At 41.3% G+C, this 25000-nt stretch overlaps 1 protein-coding gene and 1 long non-coding RNA gene across 2 annotated transcripts in view; one reads left to right on the forward strand and one right to left on the reverse strand.

Annotated features, from left to right (window-relative positions):
• Positions 1-315: 315 nt before the first annotated feature.
• The window catches only part of LOC135109404 (uncharacterized), a 105408-nt gene continuing 80723 nt past the window's right edge, over positions 316-25000 (forward strand). Inside the window, exon 1 of the long non-coding RNA XR_010272691.1 lies at positions 316-429. This is a non-coding gene — a long non-coding RNA (uncharacterized LOC135109404). The remainder of the gene's footprint in view (positions 430-25000) is intronic.
• On the reverse strand, positions 2299-6809 carry LOC135108948 (uncharacterized). Its single transcript, XM_064019849.1, has 3 exons — positions 5969-6809; positions 4772-5668; positions 2299-3967 (listed from the first exon to the last, which is right to left on the reverse strand). Exons 1-3 carry the CDS (start codon positions 6356-6358, stop codon positions 3536-3538), a joined length of 1719 nt encoding a protein of 572 aa, XP_063875919.1. The 5' UTR covers positions 6359-6809; the 3' UTR covers positions 2299-3535.

The following is a 25000-nucleotide window of genomic DNA, read 5'->3' on the forward strand; positions in this document are numbered from 1 at the left end:
ATTTAATCCACCATCCTCACATATTTACCATTATACGCGTAAATGTATGTTTGTATATATGTTTATGTACTGTTAGGTATTTTATGTATATATGTATGTATGTCTGTATATATGTACGAGTCTGTATGTATGTCTGTATATATGTACGAGTCTGTATGTATGCGTAGGTAGGCATGTAGGTGTTTGTTTATGTGTCTATGTACGCATTTTTTTTTTTTTTATGTATGTATGTATGTATGTATGTATCTATGAAGGAGTGCCAAAAATGTTCCCTGTGGTTTTCAGTCATATTTTTTTGTATCTTTTAGGTGCTGCCCCCCTCACCTGGCGGTAATCCATTTGGCTTTCAACTGAGCACCTCAATCAACCACACCAAGATGAACCCGCACAACACAGCCTCTGCCAGTATCCCCTTCTACACAAGATAACGTGAGTACTTGAATTAACATGACCCTGTGTCTTCTCAACAGCCTTTGTGTGGCGGCCTGGTTCTCACTCTGTCATCATGCAGCAGCGAACCGATTTTGCACACTTGTTTTGAAAGCCAGCCCTTTGTATAAATGTCAGGAAACGTTTATCATTGTGTTGGTATTTAGGGATTTAATTCTGTCTTATCTCAACGACATCATATCACCCCCGTTGATGCGGCACCAATAAAACGATCTATGCGTCAACGGTACAGAGCATACAGCTTATTAAATTCATTTCGTAATGACAGTATTGTTTTCCTCACGTGTTTAATACTACAAGGAGTGTGAATAAACATTTATCTAATATCAACATCATCATCATCATCATCATCATCATCATCAATTAATTTCCTTATTTTCCCTTATGGAACTGGACGGTTTATGAGTCTCTTTGACCTTCATCTCTATCCCGTCTTCCTTCACACGCTGCCTCCGGGTCTTCTTCAGTATTCCCCGTATCACACACACACACACACACACACACACACACACACACACACACACACACACACACACACACACACACACACACACACACACACACACACACACACACTAGTATCTACAGGCAATAAATCACGTGGCCTTATGATTATCGCCACATGACTGACAATCCAAAGAAAAACAAGAGGCCTTTTACGAGTGATTGCTGATGTAATGGTGTTTAGAGATCAAGATTATGTCACTTTATCCTGTTTTCTACCGCCTTCTCTTGAGCTCCTGTCGGGAAAATAATAGTAATAGGCATATCTTATCTCCCTTCAGTTCTCCTCGCCACCATTGATAAGGAAGGGGGTTATCTGAGGCGTGATAGGGACCAGGTGAATTGCCTTTTGCCGTGAATTTCTTTGGGGCAGGTGTGACTTCGATTATTCGTAGGTGTGCTCTCTCTCTCTCTCTCTCTCTCTCTCTCTCTCTCTCTCTCTCTCTCTCTCTCTCTCTCTCTCTCTCTCTCTCTCTCTCTCTAAAAAAAAACTAAATTGACCTGCATTTTGAAATTCCTTCCAGTTTATGTATTTATTTAACTATTTTTACTATTTCTAGGAGCAGCAAATTAGCGGTCTTTCTTTATCCCTTTTCCTCATTTTCTTTTCTCTGCCTCTCCCTCTCGTGTCCTTGGCCGTCTCCTTCACACACAGTTAAAGATGGAAAAAGTAAACAAGTAGTTCTTTCTTTTCCTGTTGGTCATCTAGCTTTGTTTTTATTATTATTATTATTATTTCTTTTCCCAGTAAATCTCGTCTTCGTTGTTAATAACAGTAATGGCAGGAATTTATTGTTCTCGTGATTCTTATTTATGTGTGTGTGTGTGTGTGTGTGTGTGTGTGTGTTTGTTTTTGTTTTTTTCATTTCTTCGTTTTCTTCTTTCTTCCTTCCTTGCTTCCTTGGTTCCTTCCTTCCTCCCTTTCTTCCCTTTCATTTCTTTCTCTTCTTTTCTTTCTGTTTTCTTTCTTTTTTTCATTCTTCCTTCTTCTGCTGCTGCTTCTGCTACTACAGCCGTCGCCTCCTCCTCCTCCTCCTCCTCCTCCTCCTCCTCCTCCTCCTCCTCCTCCTCCTCCTCCTCCTCCTCCTCCTCTATGGGTGTTTACGCAATGGACTGAAGCGCAAGGTGGTGATGGTGGTGGCGCTGGTGATCTGGCCTCTCTCCTCTAACCTTTTCCTGAGGCTTGGTACTTAAGGGAGGATTTTTACCTAACCTTGGGGAATGAGAGAGAGAGAGAGAGAGAGAGAGAGAGAGAGAGAGAGAGAGAGAGAGAGAGAGAGAGAGAGAGAGAGAGAGAGAGAGAGAGAGAGTTTATATTCACAAAGGCTGCCTTATTGCTTTGAAATTAATGAAACACAGCTGGAATAATTGAATGCTGCTTGTAATATCAACTGTTTAAGTAAATTATTGTTGTTTTCGTTGTTGGTGTTGTGGTGGTGGTGATGGTGGTGGTGGTAGTTGTTGGTCGTATGATGATGATGATGATGATGATGGTGTTGTCGTTGTTGTTGTTGTTATTGTTGTTGTTGTTGTTGTTTAGATGATGTCATAGGTTTTAACACAACAAACGGTTTAGTTAATTTTATGGAAAACCCAAGTCTCTATTTCACACTCACTTTTATAGGAGAAGGGAAAGGAAAGTGTAAAGCTCCGTGCACCCATCGAGATGAACATGCAGGGACTTAAGCCTCAAGTAACACTCGCCTCACTGGGTACCTTATCATTAATCAACCCTTTAGAAGGTTCACTTTCCTATATACATTTGAACGAAAGTAACAGAAAGGCATCGACATTATTATAGTCGCGAAATCTGTGCGACTATAATGATGGCGTTGTCTGTTCGTAAACTCACACGTATCATTTTTTTTTTTTAATAATGAGTACAATACATATCAATCCTTTTTTTTCCTACACTGTTTACAATACATCTACATTCGGCACACTTGAAGCACCTTATTATTGTTGTTCTATCTCACAGCCTTCATTTTAGCACATGTCACCTTAACTCTAATCTAGACTTTGTGTTCAAGAAGACTCGTCATGTTTTGTTGGTCCGTTGCCTCACTTTACAGCCTTGTACTTACTCCTTAGCACTCAAGTTACTCCACGCTTCACTCCAGTCTTATTCATAACTGCCTGTGTTGGGGTTCCCGTGGCCCATTGGATAGAGTGACGGTCTTGGGCACATTGAGTAACGGACGCCAGCGTGTAAATCGCATTAGGTACTTAGAAAATAGATAGAGAATGACCTGACTTCCAGCAAGCTCCTCGCCATGATGTTTTGCTTGTTACTTCACCTCACAGTCTTGCTCTTCCTCTTTAACTCTCATTTCACTCTAATCGTTACTTTTCTGTGTACAAGGAGTGATATTGTTTTGCTTATTACCACACAGTCTTGTTCTTATCCTTGGCTTTCATTTTCCTCTTGGCATCACTCCATTCATAACGACTGTGACCGAGAAATGACTCGTTATATTGTATTAGCTTGTCATATTGTTTTGATCGTTGCCTCATCTCGCACTCCGATCATAATTGCTCTGTGTCCAGGAAGTCCCTCGTTATATTGTATTTCCTTGTTGCTTCACCTCGCACCCTTGTTCTTAGTAGCCACATTACCCCAGGCATCACTGCAATCATAACCGTCCTGTGCCCAAGAAGCGACTCTCCACAAGGCACTGGCTGCGTATTGGTGGGAGTGTTCCCTTCCCGTCCGCTGCTCCAGGTTCCTCGCCACGCTGTACACGTCCCCGTAGTCATGATGGACAGGGTGCGCGTCGAGATCCATGTAGTGGCGATGTGAGGTGCTGTACTTGTGGATGCCTGTCATGTCCACGCGCCTCTCCCCACCGGTGTCTTGTCCGTACACCCAGCTGTTATGACTGATTCTTTCCTGTTGTCGGGACCTGGGTGGACGCAACACGGGTCTGGGGATTAGGTCCTGCGTGTTGGTGGGCTGATGTACAGGCACGTGGAGGTGGTCTCTCATGGCGGATGTCGAGGTGTGGGGTACGATCTGTGAGGACACGTGGAGGAATAATTAGGAAACACAGAGGATGAACATAAACCAGTAGGCGTGTTGGTTCTTACGTGGGTGTTTGTGGGAACTGCACTGCCTGAGATGCGTATAATGACAGGAATAGGATAGCAAAGCATTACTGACTGAAAGATAAAGCAAACAACAGGGGATCTTTAGTGCATTCTTTTAACACTGACTTCTATATTCCATTACGGCGCCTCTGATAACGTAACTTCACCTCCTGAGAGCCCTAACATGGTAACACTGCCGCTGTCCGATGTCCTCGTCCAATGATTGGTCTAAACACTGACGCTTTATTTTCAGACGTTTACTAAATTAACTTTATATCCTAAATAAAATTCATGTATAAGATGCCATACTATTTGTACGTGTAAAAATCCGTTAACTTGTAAAGGGAGGAAGGTTTTGACAGGAATGTGAAGTCAGTTTGCCGCAAGTTTGAAAAGAAAACGTGAATACTTGGAACCAATCAACGCACAAGAATATCAGTCCGTGGCAGTGTTACCACATCGGTTACCATACGTTGTAGAGGGAAGTGTAGGTGCACGCTACTGGCAACATAGCTCTATTCTTGGTTACGCTTCGAGGAAAACAATCCCATCTTCAAACCGTCAACTTTTTAGGTTTTATTTGATGGGAAACATAACCGGAAACGTAAACAAGAATAAAAGCACCCAGTATTGTGCATTTTCCTCTACAATGTCAAACTGGTACGAACAAACCTTTCTAACAAGTATACGTTTTTAATAGTAATCTGGGCAAGGTAAGCCGGACACTCACCTTGACGTAAATTCTTCGTTTCCTCCTCCTGAAGAGCAGAAGAAGGAAGCACATGAGGAACACCAGCAGCACGACGAGGGAGAGCAGGCAGAGGGCGATGAACTCAAACACTGACACTCCGAAGATACTGACGTCACTGCCTGGATGGGTCGTGGTGGTGGTGGTAGTGGTGGTGGTGGTGGTGGGTTCGTCAGTGTTCAAAGGAGTTGTAATTTCTCCACTGGATGATGTCACAGAGTTAGTGGTCGTTGTGGTTGTGGGTGTGCTTGTAGTGGTGGTGGGTGTGGGTGTGGTTGTGGTCGTGGTGGGTGTGGTGGTGGTGATGGGTGTGGTTGTGGGGGGTGTGATGGTGGTGGTGGTGGTGGTGGTGGTGGGTGTGGTTGTGCTGGTGGTCGTAGATGCTGTGGTTGGGGATTCAGTGGTGGTGGTCGTGGATACAGTGGTGGTAGATGTAGTGGTAGTGGTGGTCGTGGGTGTGGTAGTGGTGGTCGTATGCTCAGTAGTCGTGGGTGTAGTAGTGGTGGTCGTGGGTTTTGTAGTCTTGGGTGTAGTAGTGGTGGTCGTGGGCGTAAGAGTGGTGGTCGTGAGTTCAGTAGTCGTGGGTGTAGTAGTGGTGGTCGTGGGCGTAAGAGTGGTGGTCGTGAGTTCAGTAGTCGTGGGTGTAGTAGTGGTGGTCGTGGGCGTAGGAGTGGTGGTCGTGGGTTCAGTAGTTGTGGGTGTAGTAGTGGTGGTCGCGAGTTCAGTAGTCGTGGGTGTACTAGAAGTGGTGGTCGTGAGTTCAGTAGTCGTGGGTATGCTGGTAGTCCTGTCGTGGTCTCCTGGATAAAACTCCACGTACTCATATCCAACAGAAGCATGGGCCTTGAGTCCGTTCCCGCAGAGTTTAATCTTGCTGTTCTGGGGAGGAGAATGGAACATGAAAAAGTTGAGACGCAGGTTCATCTTCAGAAACGCTTTGCTGTCTCACTCCGACTATTTTCAAAGCCCAGAGATTCTCAAGAGTGTTTCTCCTGTTAATAATGTAGGAATCTTGGTAATCTGTCAGTAGAACCATAAAAACACCCTTAATAACTCGTGTAACTTCAATTCGAGGCTTTTGAAAGTAGTCGAGGTGCGGCACAGAAGTGTTTCAGCTTAATAGGTATGTGTGTGTGTGTGTGTGTGTGTGTGTGTGTGTGTGTGTGTGTGTGTACGTACCGAGGGCCAGGTAGAACACGTATGGAACAAGCGGGTCTCTGTCCAGGTTCCAGCGTTGCCTTCACACAGAGAAAGTTCAGTCTCTCCGATCTGGCACGAATAGAAAGTCAGCTCGGGGTCGTTATTGTCACACCAAAAGGAAATATAGACAGTGAGGGACGGCGCCTTCTCTGTCACTATTTCCATGCAGTGATATCCGGAACTGTCAAAGAGAAAGGCGCCTCCGCTGTCCACGCCACCCGGGGGAAGAGGGATCTTGTACACTGCCGGCACATCGGAGTAAGCCATGACCTTGAAGCCTCCGCCAGATACGTCAGTGAAGTTGTTGAAGTCATAACGAAGACCTTCCGCCATGTTCAGCCACAGCAGCACAAGAAACCCACTCCGCATCCTGGTGTTTCTCTCGTGTTCCTTTATTGCGTCCCTTCCTTTCGTTTCGTTTACTTGTTTCCTTTTCTCTGATTTTGTTTTTTCTTGTTAGTCTTCTTGTTTCGTTTCCTTTTATCTTCCTCTTACTTTTATCTTTTTCTTTTATTTTGTTTATATTCCTCTTGTTCCGTTTATCTCGTTTATCTAGTCATTTCGTTTCCTTTGTTTCTTTTCTTCTTGTTTTCTTTCACTTGCTTCTTTTGTTCATCCTGACGTCGCCGCAGCTTTTCTCTTGTTTATTAGTTGAGGAATATTTCAGACCACGCCGGGCACAGGTGAGGTGGAGGGGACTGGCGTGCACCTGCCGTGGCGTCGCTTCACGGTGTGGCCGATGATAGGCGTATTGACACACCTCGTAGCCCTGATAGGAGAGGATTTGTGGAACTCTTAATATTTCCGGAGTCAGGGCTTCTGTGCGTAAACATTAGGAAAAGTGTGATAAAGGTCAGTCGGCTTACACTGTCAATTTCTCTTCGCTTAATATCCGGAGAATAGATCGATATGTAAAATATGAAAGTCTTTGATTGATAATATGTAGATTTTGCTGATATCTCAGTAGAATCATTAAAAAAAGAAAAAAACTAACAAAGTAGTATAACTTCAACTAGAGCCTTTTGAAAGTAATGGAGGTATGGCCCAGAAGTATTTCAATAGGCAGTTACATAAAATCATTCAGAGATAAGAATATAGCAGAAGTGTATGCCCAGTCTCGGAACAGTAAGCATGCCGAATGTCTAATAACTCTGTACTCTCTAAATAATGCCTTAAAAGTAGTCGAGGTAATTGAAGCAGCCACCAGCTCCTGCCTAATAAAATTCTTCTCTATTCATTTTACTCCTTGCATAGGGAGACATCACCACTTTACCGCAGCAAGACGATCCAGGCACACACAGGAATTCTCGCAGGTACGAAGAGGTCACATCATGCCAACACGTACCTGAGGCATTGCTCTTGTCTCTGCCTCGCCTCCCTGCCCGTGGTGGTTGAAGATTTGCCAATGGAATGTAGTCATGGTGTAATGCGCTTTGCCTTATTAATATTTTACGGTCATACTCTATTTCTTGATATGTTTCTTAGTGTAGTATCTATCACAAACACTTGAGGCAGTAGCTGGATTAGGTACTGCTTAAATAATTACTTCTGTGTTTATAGGAGGGTGTCTGTTATTTATTTATTTATTACACGCACGAATATGGTACATAAATCTACATAAATATAACTAAGTATAACATCTGAAAGCGAAATTGTTATTCTTTGATGTCTTTTCTATAATGTCAGAGAGAGAGAGAGAGAGAGAGAGAGAGAGAGAGAGAGAGAGATAGAGAGTAGATCCCACAGTTCATAAATATCTGACAAGCACCCACGCAAACAAAATACCTTCATGGCCAGATCCTAAAGCTTATAATCCTTCAACTTTACAGCCTTTTACAACCTAGATAGCTTTTTTCTTAGGAACCGTAACTTAATTCTCAGTTTCTTCTCACAAATACAAGCCTGGTCGTAATCTTTTGACTTATCACTTAAACCTTGCCTGCTTTGTTCTGTTTCTTAATCTTTTTTTTTTCTATCTTCTCTAACTTATTTATAGAACTTTCTTCACTTTTCTTTTATCGTCGCTTCTGTTTCTCAGTCTTGTTTTCTTCCCCTTTCTTTTCTTACTTGTCTTATTTATAGAACGTTCGTCACTTACCTTTTATTCTTGCATCTGTGTCTCAATTTGTTTCTTCTTTCTTTCTTTCTTTTCTTCCTGCTTATTTATAGAACTTTGTCACTTATTTTCTCGTATGCTCGCCTTGTCTTTCCTGTTTTTCTTCTTTTTTTTCTTCTTCTTCTTCTTCATATTTCGTGTCTGTTGTTTCTCCCGTGTTTAATTTATTTTCCTTCCTCTAGTTTCGTTTGCTTGTTTCTTTTTCCTCTGCTTTTTTGTTTCTTTTGTTTATCTTCTTGTTTCGATTCTCCCTATTGTCTTCCTCGTACTTCGTTTTTTTTTCTTTTCTTCCGTTTATATTGTTTTGTTTAATTTATCTTGTTTATGTAGTCATTTCCATTCCTTTGTATTTTTTTTCCTCTTGTTGCAGCTATTTCTTTTGTTCTTGTTTCGCTAATCTGTCTCTTCCTCTTATTTAACCTGTTTTTCTTCTTTTTTTCCGTTTCTCTCGTTTTTCCTCCTCTTGTTTCACTTAGTTATTTAGGTTTATCTCATTTATGTTCCTGATGTTTGTTTTTATACCCCCCACGTCTCTTTTCCAAACCTGCAGTTACCTCTTGTCAGTCGGGGCTCACTAATTTTTCTTTCACCAAACCAGAATTGAGAAATGATCGCATTTGTCACTACGTTGAAATTTATTTACTTTACTGCTGTGCTATTTCCTCCATGACACCAGCAACCATGGACCTCCACTCATTCTTCTCTGTCTAGTGTAGCTCGTATCGACTCTGCCTTCATTCTTCCACTTGTCAGCTACACTAAATCCATCCCATTCACCGCTGGCCTTCATCTTCCTCTCCTCCCTTCTATCATTCCCACCATTGCCAAATTTTCTATACCTTCTCTCCTCATAACTTGGCTGAAGAGCTTAAGCCTTTCACTGCTATTCTGCACATTTTTCCTGAATTATTAAGCACTCTGAGACATCATTTCTTGTTTAAAGCTACTTTCAAACATTATAGGGGCTAGAAATTGTAAAGTATGTTCTTTTTAGTTCCCTCCTTTTCTTGTAGATGCGTTTAGATATACCATGCATTACTTACTAGTGCTGTCAATTGTTGCATGTCGCAGTGAAAGAGTTAAAATTTTCTACCCGCCCGGAAATCGTTGACACAAGAGGTACAGGAAATGTGAGGTCATAAATCAGTCTTAGCCTCACCGTATCGGCCCGTGACGCAACTCTCCCCCCTTGACCCTGAGAGCGCCGCTGGGATGATCTCACGGCAAGGTGTTTAGTGTGTGGGGGAGGTGGCTGGTGTAGTGTTGAGTTTTGTGTCTCTGTGTCAGTTTAACTATATATTTAGTTAACTGTCTCTCGTCCTTTGTGTCTTTCTGTATATATATCTATTTTTTTTTTTTTTATTTATTCTATTTATTTATTTTTTTTTTTTCGTGAAGGACAATCCCCCAAAGTATTTTAAGAAGATTAACAAGAAATCCAAAGCAGTAAAGAATTTAAAGGTAACATCCAGGGTTTATTGACCTTACACCTTTAATCTATGCATCATATTTATCATGGAACAATTGGTACTGTATCACGAAGGTTTTTATCATGAAGGAAGATTAGCAAGCAGTCCAAAGCAGATGATATGTATAATAAAGATCAGATAGCACCAAGGGTTTGCTGACGCCACGCCGTTGATCTTGGACTCCATATAAGGTCACAGGACATGGTTAATGGTCTTAAATTAAATATCTGAAGTATGTGCAGGAGTGAATAAGAGGAAACCTAAGTTATGTTGGATATTTGGACAGGACAACGTGATTAAGATTTTTTTTTTTTTAGATGATAGTGAGGATGAAATTTGTTGTTATAGTTTTTTTTTTTTTTCTTCAACGCTAGAGAAAGTTCGACCTAATTCTAAAAATAGAAGATAGTACAGTTATTATGTTTATTTAAAGAAGTGTTTTTCTTCACTGCCTCAATACTCTGTCATGATTTTGTAAATGATAATTAAAATGGAATTCCTCACTGTTACAAGTGTTTCTTCAGGAGAGAGAGAGAGAGAGAGAGAGAGAGAGAGAGAGAGAGAGAGAGAGAGAGAGAGAGAGAGAGAGAGAGAGAGAGACTAATATATGTTCTTCAAAGTAGATTTTTTCTTCTCTACTCAGTTTATCATCAATATATTGAGAAAGTTGGGTTACGGTAGAGTGAGAGCAGAGGGGAGACAGAGAGAGGGGAGGGGATTAAACTCACGAAAAATTGATAAGGGTCGCTGTTTCTTTTCTACTTACTTTCTCATTATATTGGGAAAGTTAGATTACAATACTGTGTCGGGAAGAGGTAGGACAGAGAGTGGGGGGATTACGCCCATGAAAAACAGATCAAGATTGTTGTTTCTCCTGTACTCAATGCTCCAACAACTCAGCCAACAATGAGTAGCAGGAACAACCGCATAACAAAGCCTGGTAGAATGACGAGTGACACCAAAGATTAGATTATTTCTCAAAGTCCATGCATGTATTTTAAAACACTTTTCTCTCTCACCACGAGTATTCTCAAAGGCCACAGAGATGATTAACCGGGTTCTCAAGACTGTTTCTCCTGTTCATAATGTAGAAATCTCGTTAAACTGTCACTAGAACCTTAAAAAAAAACCGTGTAACTTCATCTAGAGCCTTTTGAAGACAGTCGGATTGCAGCCAGAAGTGTTAAAGAATACGGGCTCAGAGTTCACTGGATTCATTCTACGCTGTCAACACTACGGGTCCCTCTGAAGTTGGTAAAGGGGATGCAGCGAGATAGGGTCACGCTGCGGTTCATGTGCCCCTCACGCTGCCCCACTCTTCCTGTATACAGCTCCCCCTCACTGGCATTCCCACGTGACCTGCTTGGTTGTGGTGGTTGTCGCTTTATTAGTACTGATTAACGTAGGGGTTTATCACTTTAGGGAGTTTTGTTTCTTGTTGTCTTTGGTGGTGGTGGTGGTGGTGGTGATGGTGATGGTGGTGATGGTGATGGTAGTAGTAGTGTTGTTTTTTTTTTCTTTTCCTTTTTTATCTTTTTTTCTTTTTACTTTCTTTTTTTCTTTCTTTCTTTCTTTTTCTTTCTCTTTCTTTTTTTCTTTCTTTCTTTCTTTCTTTCTTTTGTCGATAAATTGCACACACACACACACACACACACACACACACACACACACACACACACACACACACACACACACACACACACACACACACACACACACACACACACACACAACAAGCTATTACAGTACATAGTTCACAGTGTATTTAATCGTTACAGATGACGAAATAAATCAGTCTCCTGCACTGTATCATAACCGTTGTGTAAGTTTGGCGTGTGTCAGTATTCACCTGAAGCGTCAATTAATTCCAAACAACACAGGCGGAGCAGTGTCATAGGTTTTGTTAATTGCGTGTCGACTCTCCGTGTTAGGTTACTGACGAATGTTGGTCTGCGTAGTTTGTTGACCGTCGATAATAACAGAAAAACAAACGCAACTCCGTAAACCAATCAGTCGTTTCGTATAATGTGTATCACGATTGTGTAAATGTATCGTTATTTATTATATATTTATTCATTGTTATGTTTTGTTTATTCATATATTTGTTTTTTGTTTATTTTTATTTATGTATTTATTTTTTGTAAAGATGGGGTCTGGTCAACAGCAACGGAAAAGGCTGTAAAAAAGGCCCAAAAAAAGGTGCAAGTTCACGCGTTTATATCTCGTGTTTCATTTTCGGTATTCATGTGCACTTTAATATCAGTCTGTCAATTCCTCCAATACTCACTAAGGTCTTGTATTAGCATTACACACGCCACCATGAATGAAAGGCTTAGCAACCAGTACACGTAACTACTAATAAAATTCCATATGTTTATAGCTCGTTTTTGGCAAGAATGTTCAGATAAATAGTGTGTGTGTGTGTGTGTGTATGTGTGTGTGTGTGTGTGTGTGTGTGTGTGTGTGTGTGTGTGTGTGTGTGTGTGTGTGTGTGTGTGTGTGTGTGTCTATGGAATACTCTCTCGTAATTCTGTAAGGCGATTTTCTGCAACGATAGGATTGTTTTGATCATGGTCACGTGGAAAGCCACACTGCCTCACCTCGCCTCGCCACCTCGCCCACCTGCCGCTACCTCCCACCTGTCTGAAGCCGATCGAACCACCTGCTGTGTGTGTGTGTGTGTGTGTGTGTGTGTGTGTGTGTGTGTGTGTGTGTGTGTGTGTGTGTATGTGTATGTCTCTCTCTCTCTCTCTCTCTCTCTCTCTCTCTCTCTCTCTCTCTCTCTCTCTCTCTCTCTCTCTCTCTCTCTCTCTCTCTCTCATTGGATCTTGTTTTTTCTCTAGTTTGTTTTCCTTCATTTCTTTCTTCTTTTAACAGTTTTTTTTACCTTTTCAGTTAGATTCGTCATCTTATTATTATTATTTTTCTTCCTGATCGTCATAATCATCATTTTGTTCTTATTCTTTTGTTCTTGTTCTTTTTTTTATGTATCTGCTGCTATTAGTACTCTTTTTTATATATATATTTTTTTCATTCTTGTCGTTCTCTTCCTTCATGAACTTTATCACCACTACCACCACCACCACCACCACCACTAATAACATCATCACTCGCATAACATCAAAATAATATGTTAATCTTGTTTTCCACCGAACGCCTTCCTTGTACCATCACGTTATTCCAGATTCTCTCTCTCTCTCTCTCTCTCTCTCTCTCTCTCTCTCTCTCTCTCTCTCTCTCTCTCTCTCTCTCTCTCTCTCTCTCTCTCTCTCTCTCTCTCTCTCTCTCTCTCTCTCTCTCTCTCTCTCTCTCTCTCTCTCTCTCTCTCTCTCTCTCTCTCTCTCTGATCATCTTATAGTTTACATTTCTTCTTATTTTCTTTGACTTTTTTTACTATTTGTTATTAATATTATCAGTATCAGTAGTAGTAGTAGTAGTAGTAGTAGTAGTAGTAGTAGTAGTAGTTTTTAATTTTTGTTGTTTTGTTGTTTTTGTTGTTAATATTGTTGTTGTTGTTGTTGTTGATGTTGTTGTTGTTGTTGTTGTTGTTGTTGTTGTTGTTGTTGTTGTTGTTGTTGCTGCTGTGCTATCATAGACGACCGTATAAACTCTAATACATGTAGTATAACAATATAACTTTAAGGAAGAAGTGGCACTAAATACCTGTAAGAAAACGGATTGAAAGGGAGGGGCTTCTCCATATCAAAGACAACCTCTCGTAACGCGGCTCACGTCCCCTAAGCTGGTGTTGAGCGGGATAGAGACCTGCGGAGAGGAGGGAGTTAGAACTGAGGTATTAGTCTTTCAAAGCTTATAATCCTGTGAAAGTTTATCTACCTCCGTGGGTCTTATAATCTTTGTATATAATTACTGCTTCTGGCCAGGACACTAAAGGAACACAAAGGAACAGAAAGGAAATACGAGAGGAGATGTTTGAATGTACAGAGGAAAAGATACTAGTCTCCTAAAGTTACGTAGGTTGAAGGTAATGTGTGATCCTTCTTTCTCGTTCCTCTTATCATCTTTGTACATTTTCTCTTTTCGCTGCAAAGACGCAAAGGAACACAAAGGATATACATAAAAGAGATGGATGACAGTAAGGAAGACCAGAGGCACTAGATTGTTAAAGTTACATACATTAAGGTTTATCTGTGAATTTCCTCCCTCGTTCACCTTGTCAACTTTGTCATTACTCTCTTCATCACAAAGAAACACAAAGAAAGAACAAGTAGTAATAGAATCATCAATCAAACTTACATTAGTTGAAGGTCTTATGTCATCTCCCTCCTTCGTTCATCTTATCTTTGTAAAACACACTATTATCAAAAAAAAAAAGAAAGAAAGAAAGAATACAAAGAAATAAATAATAGCGGAACTGTTCACCATTAGGAGGACCACCACAATAAACTATATTCTGATACAAACACAAGTAGGATAATAAAAATATAAAAAAACGAAAACTGAAGCATTGGAGTGTGGACACCAATAATGAACCACAAACTAATTTAAAGAGACGTAGAACAATACAGACGGAAGCCAAAGTTTTGCATCATATTCAAGACCTCTAACCTCACACTTACCACAGGCGAGATATGAGACAGGACATTCATCTAAGCAAACCTTGAGTCTCTTGTGACCTCTCCTGGCCAACTCGTTCACCTCTTAACTGACTCACATGCTTGTCGTGCGTGGCGAGGCTTGGTGCTTGGGAAGGCCGAGGGAAGGTCCTCCAGCTCGCTTAGTTATGTGGTTTGGCATTCCACTCTTGTACTCCATCAGGCCGTGGCAATGGAGTGTTCAAAATACCTGGCAGTGAGCTACGTAAAGGTGGTAGCGTGTTTGGGCCTCAGTGTTTGTTGTTGGGGTGTGTTCTTGTTGACTTTTGTGATGTATTTTTTTGTCTCTCTCTCTCTCTCTCTCTCTCTCTCTCTCTCTCTCTCTCTCTCTCTCTCTCTCTCTCTCTCTCTCTCTCTCTCTCTCTCTCTCTCTCTCTCGCTCTGTGTCTGTGGGGGGGGGGAGAGAGGGTAAATGTGTCAAGCTCAAGGTGGAGGCGGTAATGATATTGTTAGGAGAATTTCCCGGTAATTGCTCCATTTATAGAAACACCACGAGATAAAACCAAGGCAGGCCAGACCAACAGATCACTTCGCTGGCTTTAAGAACAAGAAGTGAAATGCTGCGTTATGATTATTATTTTTTTCTCCCTCTGAATAACTTATCACAAATTCCTTAAGAGATTGCGTTGTTGAGTCACTTCACAGCCATTAGGAGGAAGAAATTAAGTGCTGTTTTATTCATATTTATTTAATTTGGCCTCTGAATAACCTACTACTTATCCTCGAAGAGATTGCATTGGCCAGTCACTTAATATTTATAGCACATGCATTACTACACTAAAAAAAAAAAAAAAAAAAAAGTAGAGAAAATTAATAAATACTGAAAATAATGATATAAGGCGATGAGGAGGCGTGCGGGGAAGAAAAGTATAGAAAGCAGAAAAACATTAATAGAAAGACAGAGGAGAGAGGAATACAGAGGGAATGAAAACTGATAACGGAAGGCCGCGAGTGGGCGTGCTGGCAGGGAGTGGCGAGAAGCGAGGCAGAAACACGAGTAAGGCCAAGTAGCTACATTAATGGCACCGGTGAGAGCTCCACTAATATAGATGATGGGTGGGTCTTCACGCGCCCACGTCCCTTGTTACTCCTGTATACTCCCATCCCTTCACTCCCTCCCTCTACACATCCTTACTACTTTTGTCTTTCTCTCTTGTCAGGTGTTACATAAGAACGTAAGAAATTAAGGGAAGGTGCAAGCCATTAGGTCTATATACGTGGCATTCTTCGAACGAATCATACCTACGAGTATTTCCTTCTATTATCATCATCCATGAATATATGTAGTCTTTTATAGCTTCCTAATGACGTGTAATGTCTAATGGCCTGTTGTACGTGTCATCCAATTATTTCTGTCCATTGTATCCTCTGTTCTCATTCTTTGTTACTTCGTTCCAAGATATACGTCTTTCTCTAACGCCGTGTCCCCTTCACTCCACTTCACAGTCCACCATCTTTAGGAGCCATCTACGTATGTTCTCTTACTCCATATCCCCATCACTCCACTTTATTCCTCTCCACTATCTCCATTTCTCCAACTCTGTGGCCTCATCACTCCACTTCATTTATCTCCACTATTTTAGGAACACTCCAGCACCTCCCTCAACTTCACATCCCCATCCTCTTCCTTCTCTCTCATCTTTATGAACTCCAGTGCCTTCTTCCTCCATTCTGGCAACAGTGGCGGTTTGAATTTCACTTAGGTTTGCTTATTAAAACTGATCAATTATACACTATTAATACTGAAGTAATTTAATTTTCTGATGTTTTTTGTTATTCCTGCCATTGTGAAGAAAGGAGATACATTCAACACTGTTTCTCTTTATTGTCCTCCTCTTCGCCTTGGCATTAGCAGCACCACAGGTCACCGCCAGCTGATAAGACCATCCCCGCCCACACCGTAATAAAATCCACAGCCATCGCTTCCTTCATCATGCCCGTTATCACCTCCCTCACCGTAAGCCCGCTGCCTCTAGAACCACCATCACTGGCTCCACCACGTATTCTGTTTGCATTATGGTCAGAAACGTCACTCACTGCTCAGTTTATTCATGGGATTTTGTTCACTTCCATCATCACCTGTCATTGCATAAGGGGATGATAACAACAACAACAACAACAACAACAACAACAACTGTAAGAAACATAATATCATGGCCAGAACCCTTAATACCACTAATGACAGCATTACTAATACTCCTAAAAGCAAGATAAACAACAACAACAACAACAACAAAAATAACAGCACCATCGCCACCACCATAAACACCACCACACCACATCCAATATGAGACACTAAAATAACCCTCACCACTAACAACAAGATAGTCACACACACACACACACACACACACACACACACACACTGAGACATCCTTGGCCGCTGCAGTGACACGAGGAAGTGTTTGGCCGCTTCACGATTATGGGTCAACATTCGTCCAATTAAAGCGACTGATACGATGTTGACTGTAAACACTGATAATACTCTACTCATCCCTCTCTGCTTCCCTGCCTCGCCTCTGCCCGTGCCTATATCTCTCTTTCCCTATACGCTGAACGAAGAGAGGGAGAAAGGGCTGAAGGAAAGGTACAGTACATAGAATCAAGATGTAAACGCCGGAAACATTAACAAAAGCCCGTCTCTTCCTTCCTCACTGACTATCACTCTCTCATTCTCTCGCCATAGAACGGAGAGAGAGAGAGGAAACTTTAAAGAGCTGAAGGAAAGTTACATTGCCCCAGGAGTGACTGTTCCTCTGAGGGTTTCTTGGAATGTTAACCTGCCGGAGGGGTTTTCGTGAGAGATTCCTCAGGGTGATGTAGTAGTAGAGGAAGCCTTATGGGGGCTGATATGCGTAAGGTTGATATACGGATGGTTAGTGTGATGGTGCTCAGTGGTTGAATCGTGGTTTCGTTGTGTTTTTCTCATTTACTCTCTTGTGTGGGGTTCGGTCATTATTCACTGAAGGTATTCCCAGAACCCTTAATACCACTAATGACAGCATTATTAATAATCCTAAAAGCAGGATTAACGAGAACAACAACAACAGCAATAATAACAGTAACAGCACCATCACCACCACCATAAACACCACCACACCACATCTTGACTTGAATCATCACATATTCTTATATTATTGATTTTTCTTAATGTGGATGATAATTTTCTGGCCAAGGAATCGAGTAGTGATTTTAATTTTTTCAACATCTTATAATTTAAGTCGACCAATTGTACACCGTTAATGCTGAAGAAATCGTTAAATTTTCTGATGTTTTTTTTATATTCGTGGACCAGTAATAGATACCACTCAACCCTTTTCCTGCTGTAGGCGTCTTTTGTTAACCTTGAGACCACTGTAGTAATTTCTTTGGATGGACATGGAGAAAAAAATATATTAATTTAATCTCTGCCAAATTATAGAAGTACATTTTCAAGACACTGCAGTATAAAAAAAATATCATGCTATAAAAGATTATAGGAATGATTGACTAGTACCTACTGAAAGGTTCAAGTGCTATTTTTTATTGTTTTTTTTTCTTTTTATAAGTAAGATTATTGATATCGACCAGCCTTCCAGCATCACGTTTTCCTAAGTTATTCATTATCTTGCCACCGAGGAACATAATTCTCTCGAGATCCTGTGGTAGAATCGTTATAAATATTTACTTACCGTTTTTACATCTAATTCTACACTCCACACAAGAGACACTGCACTATGACATTTTCCTCAGTCATTCTCGCCAGTGTGGATGGTAACAAGTCAGGGTTGTGGTAGCACTGCGCGCCGCCAGAGTGATGAAGGCTTTGAAACGCGGCACCTGGAAGCGAGAGTGTTGCGTGGGTGTTGCCGGGTCCTTTTGATCAGCGCAGGAGTGAGATGCAGCGCCCTTTCCCCGCCTGGAGAGTGTCATCAAGGGTTCTTATCTGCTTATATGCAACGTGGTCTTACCCAGGAGTCAAGTAACCGGCTGTACTTCTTTTGTTTTGATTTTTTTTTTCCATTTATAAAATATTCCTTTGACTTGTTAGGAATGGTGCGTAACCATATTTAACTTTTTCTTTCTTAACTCTCTCTCTCTCTCTCTCTCTCTCTCTCTCTCTCTCTCTCTCTCTCTCTCTCTCTCTCTCTCTCTCTCTCTCTCTCTCTCTCTCTCTCTCTCTCTCTCTCTCTCTCTCTCTCTCTCTCTCTCTCCTGCGATCTGATAAGTGCGCGCGAGATGTCGAGTCACTGCCGAGTCTAGTGTTTGCAAACTGACGTATCGCATAAAAAAAAAAAAAAGGATAGTCATGGCAATGAATATAGAGCCATGCATTAATGGAGCAAGCAGGATAAAAGATATATCCACTATTTTGTCGCTCCCGAAAAAAGAGTGAAAAATGGAATCAGATATAGTTCCATAGTTTTTTACGAGATCCAAATCAAATTGTCAGCTAAAAATCGTTTTCCCTCCTCCTCTTCCTCGTCCTCCTCTTCCTCCTCCTCTTTCTCCTCCTCCTCTTCCCCACTATTGTTGTCCCTTTAACGAAAAATGAACAATCCGTTAATAACATAAAAAGAAAGAGAAAAAGGAAAAAAAGTGTTGGATAGAAGAGCGAGAGAGAGAGAGAGAGAGAGAGAGAGAGAGAGAGAGAGAGAGAGAGAGAGAGAGAGAGTATACGTACAACTGCAAGGGGAAGGGTATAATAAAAAAGAGGAGAGGAACTCGAGAAGACAAAGAATAAAGAGGAAAACAAGAGAGAGAGAGAGAGAGAGAGAGAGAGAGAGAGAGAGAGAGAGAGAGAGAGAGAGAGAGAGAGAGAGAGAGAGAGAGAGAGACAGAAAGTAGGGCAGAGGGGAACAGGAAAAGAGAGAAACGGGGATAATTTGAAGAAAGAGAACGGAAAGTTGAGGGAAAAGGGAATAAGGAAGGGAAATTGTTTGGGAAGGAGGTAAATAAAGGAGGCCAGAGGGAGAGGAAAGCGGGGAAAGAGGGGAAAGAGTCTGCTGGATGGGAGAAGAAGGAGAATAAGAAGAAGGAAAGAGAATAGAAGGAAATAGGTTAGAAGGGAATAAAGATGTAGATTAGTCTCTCTCTCTCTCTCTCTCTCTCTCTCTCTCTCTCTCTCTCTCTCTCTCTCTCTCTCTCTCTCTCTCTCTCTCTCTCTCTCTCCCTCTCCCACATACAGAACATTACAATATCAAACGTTACAACATTTTTACAACGAATGTCATACTCAATTCAACTTAAAAGGTAATTAATTGAGTTTCACTATGGAAAATTTTTCTCCTGAGGGTGAAACTGAATCCATTCGTGTTCCCTTAATTATTTCATTATTCACCCACAATATTTTTTATGTATTTTGTTCCCAAGAAATATACATGAAAAATAGAAGAAACCTTGACACCGGAATTAATACACACACACACACACACACACACACACACACACACACACACACACACACACACACACACACACACACACAGGTCAGCATTCACAGCAAGACATACAGTTGTGATATCTAAATGAAAATGACTTACATAACAAAATTATAAAAGGAGAGAGAGAGAGAGAGAGAGAGAGAGAGAGAGAGAGAGAGAGAGAGAGAGAGAGAGAGAGAGAGACTATTACTACTACTACTACTACTACTACTACTACTACTACTACTACTACTACTACTACTACTCCACGCTCTCCCACACCACAATTAAAACCTATACTTGCACCACATCCCATCGTGTCATTCTTCCTCCTTTCACCTCCACGCACGCAATCTATCACTCTGACGCACTCAACTCACGCAACGCCACGCTCGTTTATTATACTGCATACAATGGTTTTATTTCAGCACTTCCTCCTCCTCCTCCTCCTCCTCCTCCTCCTCCTCCTCCTCCTCCTCCTCCTCCTCCTTTCTTTTTGTAATTTGTTTTCCATTTCCCAATTTTTATTTAGCTATTTCCGTTTTTATCGTCTTGTTATCTATTTCTTCTTCTCGTGTTTATTTATTTATTTATTTTTTTTGCCTCTTCTTACCTGCTTCTCTCTCTCTCTCTCTCTCTCTCTCTCTCTCTCTCTCTCTCTCTCTCTCTCTCTCTCTCTCTCTCTCTCTCTCTCTCTCTCTCTCTCTCTCTCTCTCTCTCTCTCTCTCTCTCTCTCTCCATTTACATCAACTCTATCTTCTGTCATTCTCCATCGTTTCAAATTCCATATATTCCCTCCTTTTATATTCCTTTTTATCTTGAATCTTCTTTCTCGTCGTAGACTTTGTGATTTATCTTTTTCTTTACGTTTTGCTATCGAATTTCTGTTGATTTTCTTTAGTTATTATTTTTATTGTTTTTATTCATTTATTTGCTGTTCTCGTCTCTTTTTTTATTTTTTTCCTCTCTCTCACTTGTTTTTCTTTAACCTGTATTGTGTCTTATCTTTTTTTCTATTATTTCTTCATATTTCTTACTCTCTTTCTTCTGTCTACGTTCTTATTCCATATTTCCACATTCTCCATTAGTTTCCTTTTAACCACCTTTCTCCTCTTCCCTTTTCTATTATACTTTCCATTTACTTTATCCACACTTTTCTTCCATCGTTCTTCTCCATTCCGTATTCTGCACACTGCTCTGTTATTTCATCTACCTTCTCGTTTCTGTTACTTCTCTATTTACTCCACCAACACTGTTTTTTTTTTTTTTCCATTTCTTTTTCTCCATTCCATTCTCCAAGCATTCTTTCATTATTTTATTATTTTCTTTTATTTACCATCCTCTCTTCATCTTTGCCATTACTTTTCCATTTTTTCAATCTTCACTTACATTTCATCATTTGCCCTTCATTCTATACCCCACACATTCCCCTTTCCTTTATTTTCCGAGCACCATCACCTCCCCTGCCATATACAGTGCCATCCCTTCATTGAGACAGGACACGAGACACGAGATGGTTCCACACGAGCCATTAAACCGGGTTGTGAGACCATTAGTGGTTCTCTAGACACGGAAGGAGAGAGGTGTTATTTGGGTTTTACGATTGTACGAACCATGAGAAGGATATTATTTTTTCTGGGTTTCTAATGAAGTAAGGATAAGGGGGAGAGTATAATCTGGGTTATTGTTACGTAAGTTTTGTTGAGGTGCTTTGGAATTGATGGCCAGAAGGAGAGAAGTGGGGGAAGGTCTATGGGAGGTCTGTGTCTTGCATTTATAGAGGTTGTTGAATAAGAATGGTAGTGGTGGTAGTAGTAGTAGTAGTAGTAGTAGTAGTAGTAGTAGTGGTGAGAGAAAATTATCGAACTTTTTTCTGTGTTTAGTAGTCAGAAGTCGTTAAAATGCTGGATATGAAGTGACTCAAGTTTAAGAGGCCACAGGGACATTGAGAAAAGGCTGAATTTTACGCAAGAAGGTGCTCGAGGGCTAAGAAGGCACCGAGTGTAGACCAGTACCTCATCTCAATTCCATGAAGGTTTTACTCACAGAATATTCTTCCATTAGATTTACGAGACTCATCATTTCTCGTCCCAAATTCAAGAGGAGTGTTTAAGGACATCTCTTCGTTATGACTCAAATTTAGGGTAATTTTTCACAGCTCAGCGTCGCTCGTCATGTATGGAAATGATGGTTAAGCAGCGGTAGCACACACTGGACCCTTCTGGTGGCGGAAAGGATGGTAAAGGTTCCTAGTTATTGTGTAAAATCATGTTTAAGTCTGTGGGAAATATCATATAGCGTTATCCTGAAGTTAATTCGTAATTGATATTCCTGAGATATTCCTGATATTTCTTGCCTTATGTAAGTACTTGAATGTTGCCTTCATTGTCACCAGGTTTGTTGTACAGTCTTTTTTTTAATGTACAATGTAAACAAGCTTGTAAACAATTGCCAAGCGTACTTGATAGGCATATGACATTTCACTTCAAATGATTTACTGAAAAGTATTTTTAAGTTTGGTTACATTATACTCGGAAAAAAAAAATACTGTAAAACAAATCCGGTGGAGAAAAAAAAAAAATTCGGTGAAGAAAAAAGGCGATCATGCAGCACGTGTATATAAGGCAAGGAATGAATACTGAAGTCATATCTTACTATCCCAACTTTAATTTGGCGGTCCGATATCGTTTTCTTTTTATCCATTAGCGGAAAGAGATTTTCTAATAAGTTTTGCGTCAAGGTCCTGGATATTGGAAGGGTGGCAAAGGGAACGCTGCCTGAGGAATGAGAAATTTATTAGCGACTGGTTTCACTCATTTAGGAATAAATTTCTCATTTACCTGTGTCACCTTCCCGCGCCTTACATAATGTCCTCACATATCGGAAACTCCTAATCTCATTATCCTGAGTAGAGACGCTGGTATCACGTGCATAGGAGTACATGAGACGCCTCGGCAAGTCCAGGCGAGGCCAGGAAGGGGTGCCTCGTTGACACAGGCGTGAGTCCTTGATGGGAAATTCAATCATGGCTGTGTTCGATGGATGCAAATGTTGACGCAGGGCCAGGGCGGCGCGAGCACGGCGACGAAGAGGCAGGCGGGTGTGGGGCGCGAGGGGGAGATACATCACACTCCCATACTCTGCCTTTCTATGGAGACTCATCACCACCGTATTGGTTTTATTGCAGTTAATTCTTATACCTCGTGATTGGTATCAAGAAAATGGTGGTGTGAGGTGACAAGATATGTCAATAACTCATTAGTTGCTGTCCACTCTGTCGTCAAAAGCCTGGAGGGACACGATGCGAGTGTGGCCTTGAGTATTACCAAGCTGACTGTGTCTGATGTAGTGTATCGTCGGTCAGTTGGTTAGTGGCTCACACTCGCTGCTAGCTGAGGCAACCATTTCTTGTACATAAGGTCTTTACAGTATCTATAGTGTCAATAGGTGTTTAATTCAAACAACCTTGCTCTCACCCTGGGTTCTGACCTTCACACAGAGAGCACACGCCTGGCCTTGGAGACACCGCACGCCCCTTCACCCAGCGTTCTCGGCGCTCCCGGCACTCCACCTAGATGCAGTGTTTTCTTATACCAGCCAACTTGAGCTGCATTCACAATAAGGGACCGTAACACCCTGAAATGTAAACAAAATAAAATGCAGAGGCCGGACTGCATCACTGAGGCACCCGTCAGTAACAACATGCTGTGTACAATTGGAAAGGAACTATTTATGAGTGACTGTTATATATGTAAAAAATATGCGCTCATCTTTGCTTTCCTGAGTACGTATATGGACTTACAAACAAAATTTCGACCACCGGTGCACTCCACTCACTCAGCAAGGCAGTGTTTGGAGTCACTTTGATGGAAGAGCCAGAACACCCTTGTCTGGAGAGCAGAACGTCACGGCCACCTTAATTATTTTTTATCTTCATATCGCAACCCATTGTTCATTACGCTAGTACCTCCGTAACACACATACGCAAACAAAAATTTCGCTCCTCGGAAAAGAAAAAAATGCAGTCTGGAGGGAAACTTAATTACCATCAGCAATTCCCTCTCGACTTAAGTAAATTATTATACAGAGGAAGACTCGGCGCTTATTAATGAGAGAAAGGGAGAAGCAAAGTAGAATATATTACACATATCTGGTACCTAGAGACTGGGAAAAACAGGAACCAGCAGACTATTTTCCCGTATGAATAAGGTGTTTTTGACCGGTGGGTGAAGGAAGGAAGGCAGGGACTGTTGGGAAAGGATCGTGTCAAGTGTCAAGGAGGAGAAGGAATACTAATTGGACGAAGGGACTGAAAAGGCGAGAAGATGAAGTATTGTCGTGCAGCGATGAATATGACACCAGAGAGAGAGAGAGAGAGAGAGAGAGAGAGAGAGAGAGAGAGAGAGAGAGAGAGAGAGAGAGAGAGACAGACAGACTTTGTATATTATAAACAGAGGCAGAAAGATTGAAGGAAAAATTGCAAATACCTTCCAAGAATTCCCGACGATTTATCATGTTTTACGGCGACCTAAAGATGCGCATCCGCTCCCCTGAGGGTAGAGAGAGAGAGAGAGAGAGAGAGAGAGAGAGAGAGAGAGAGAGGGAGGGAGGGAGGGAGGTTGAGACGCGATGAAGTGGGAGAGACAAGGGAGAGGAAATACCATGATACGATCGGGCCAATACGTCAGTGAGCGGCTCCCTGTCTAGTCTTGAGGGTCGTGGCGTGTAATGAAGTGCCAATCTTTCCGTATCTCATCCCCTCCCACCTGTCTGTCACTCTCAATACTCCCAATCCCTTCTCCGGATGCTCGTATCTCGGCCAGCTCTCTTATTTTTATTTACGTGTATTTGTCATGATGTTTACTTTTCTTCCTTACTTTATCAGTATTCTGTCAGCGTATTTTTTTTTTTTTCTTTTACTTTTTCTCCAACCTGTCTGTCACTCTCAGTCCCTTCTCAGTCTCTTATTTATTTGTCTGTTTCAGCATTTATGATATTAACTTTTCCTCCTTACTTCGTTTTTTTTATATCCATTCAGTCATCTGGCAAGCTCTTTCTTTATTTTGTCTGTCTCTCTTTTAGCATTCGTGGTATTAACTTTTCTTTTGCTACCATCTGCTTCTCATTTACATTCTAACATTGCATATTCTCTCTGTCTCTCTCTCTCTCTCTCTCTCTCTCTCTCTCTCTCTCTCTCTCTCTCTCTCTCTCTCTCTCTCTCTCTCTCTCTCTCTCTCTCTCTCTCTCTCTCTCTCTCCTTCGGTTCGTCTTTTATTCATATGTAGACTCATAACATAATGTCTTTTTTTTTTTTTCATTTGCCTCTGTTTCCATCCCTGCACTCAGTATATACACATTCTTTCTGTTCCTTTCCTTCTTTTACCGACTTGTTTCACTTATTTTCATAA

The sequence above is a fragment of the Scylla paramamosain genome, chromosome 18, assembly GCF_035594125.1.
Source record: "Scylla paramamosain isolate STU-SP2022 chromosome 18, ASM3559412v1, whole genome shotgun sequence".
In the NCBI taxonomy this organism is placed as follows: Eukaryota; Metazoa; Arthropoda; class Malacostraca; order Decapoda; family Portunidae; genus Scylla; species Scylla paramamosain.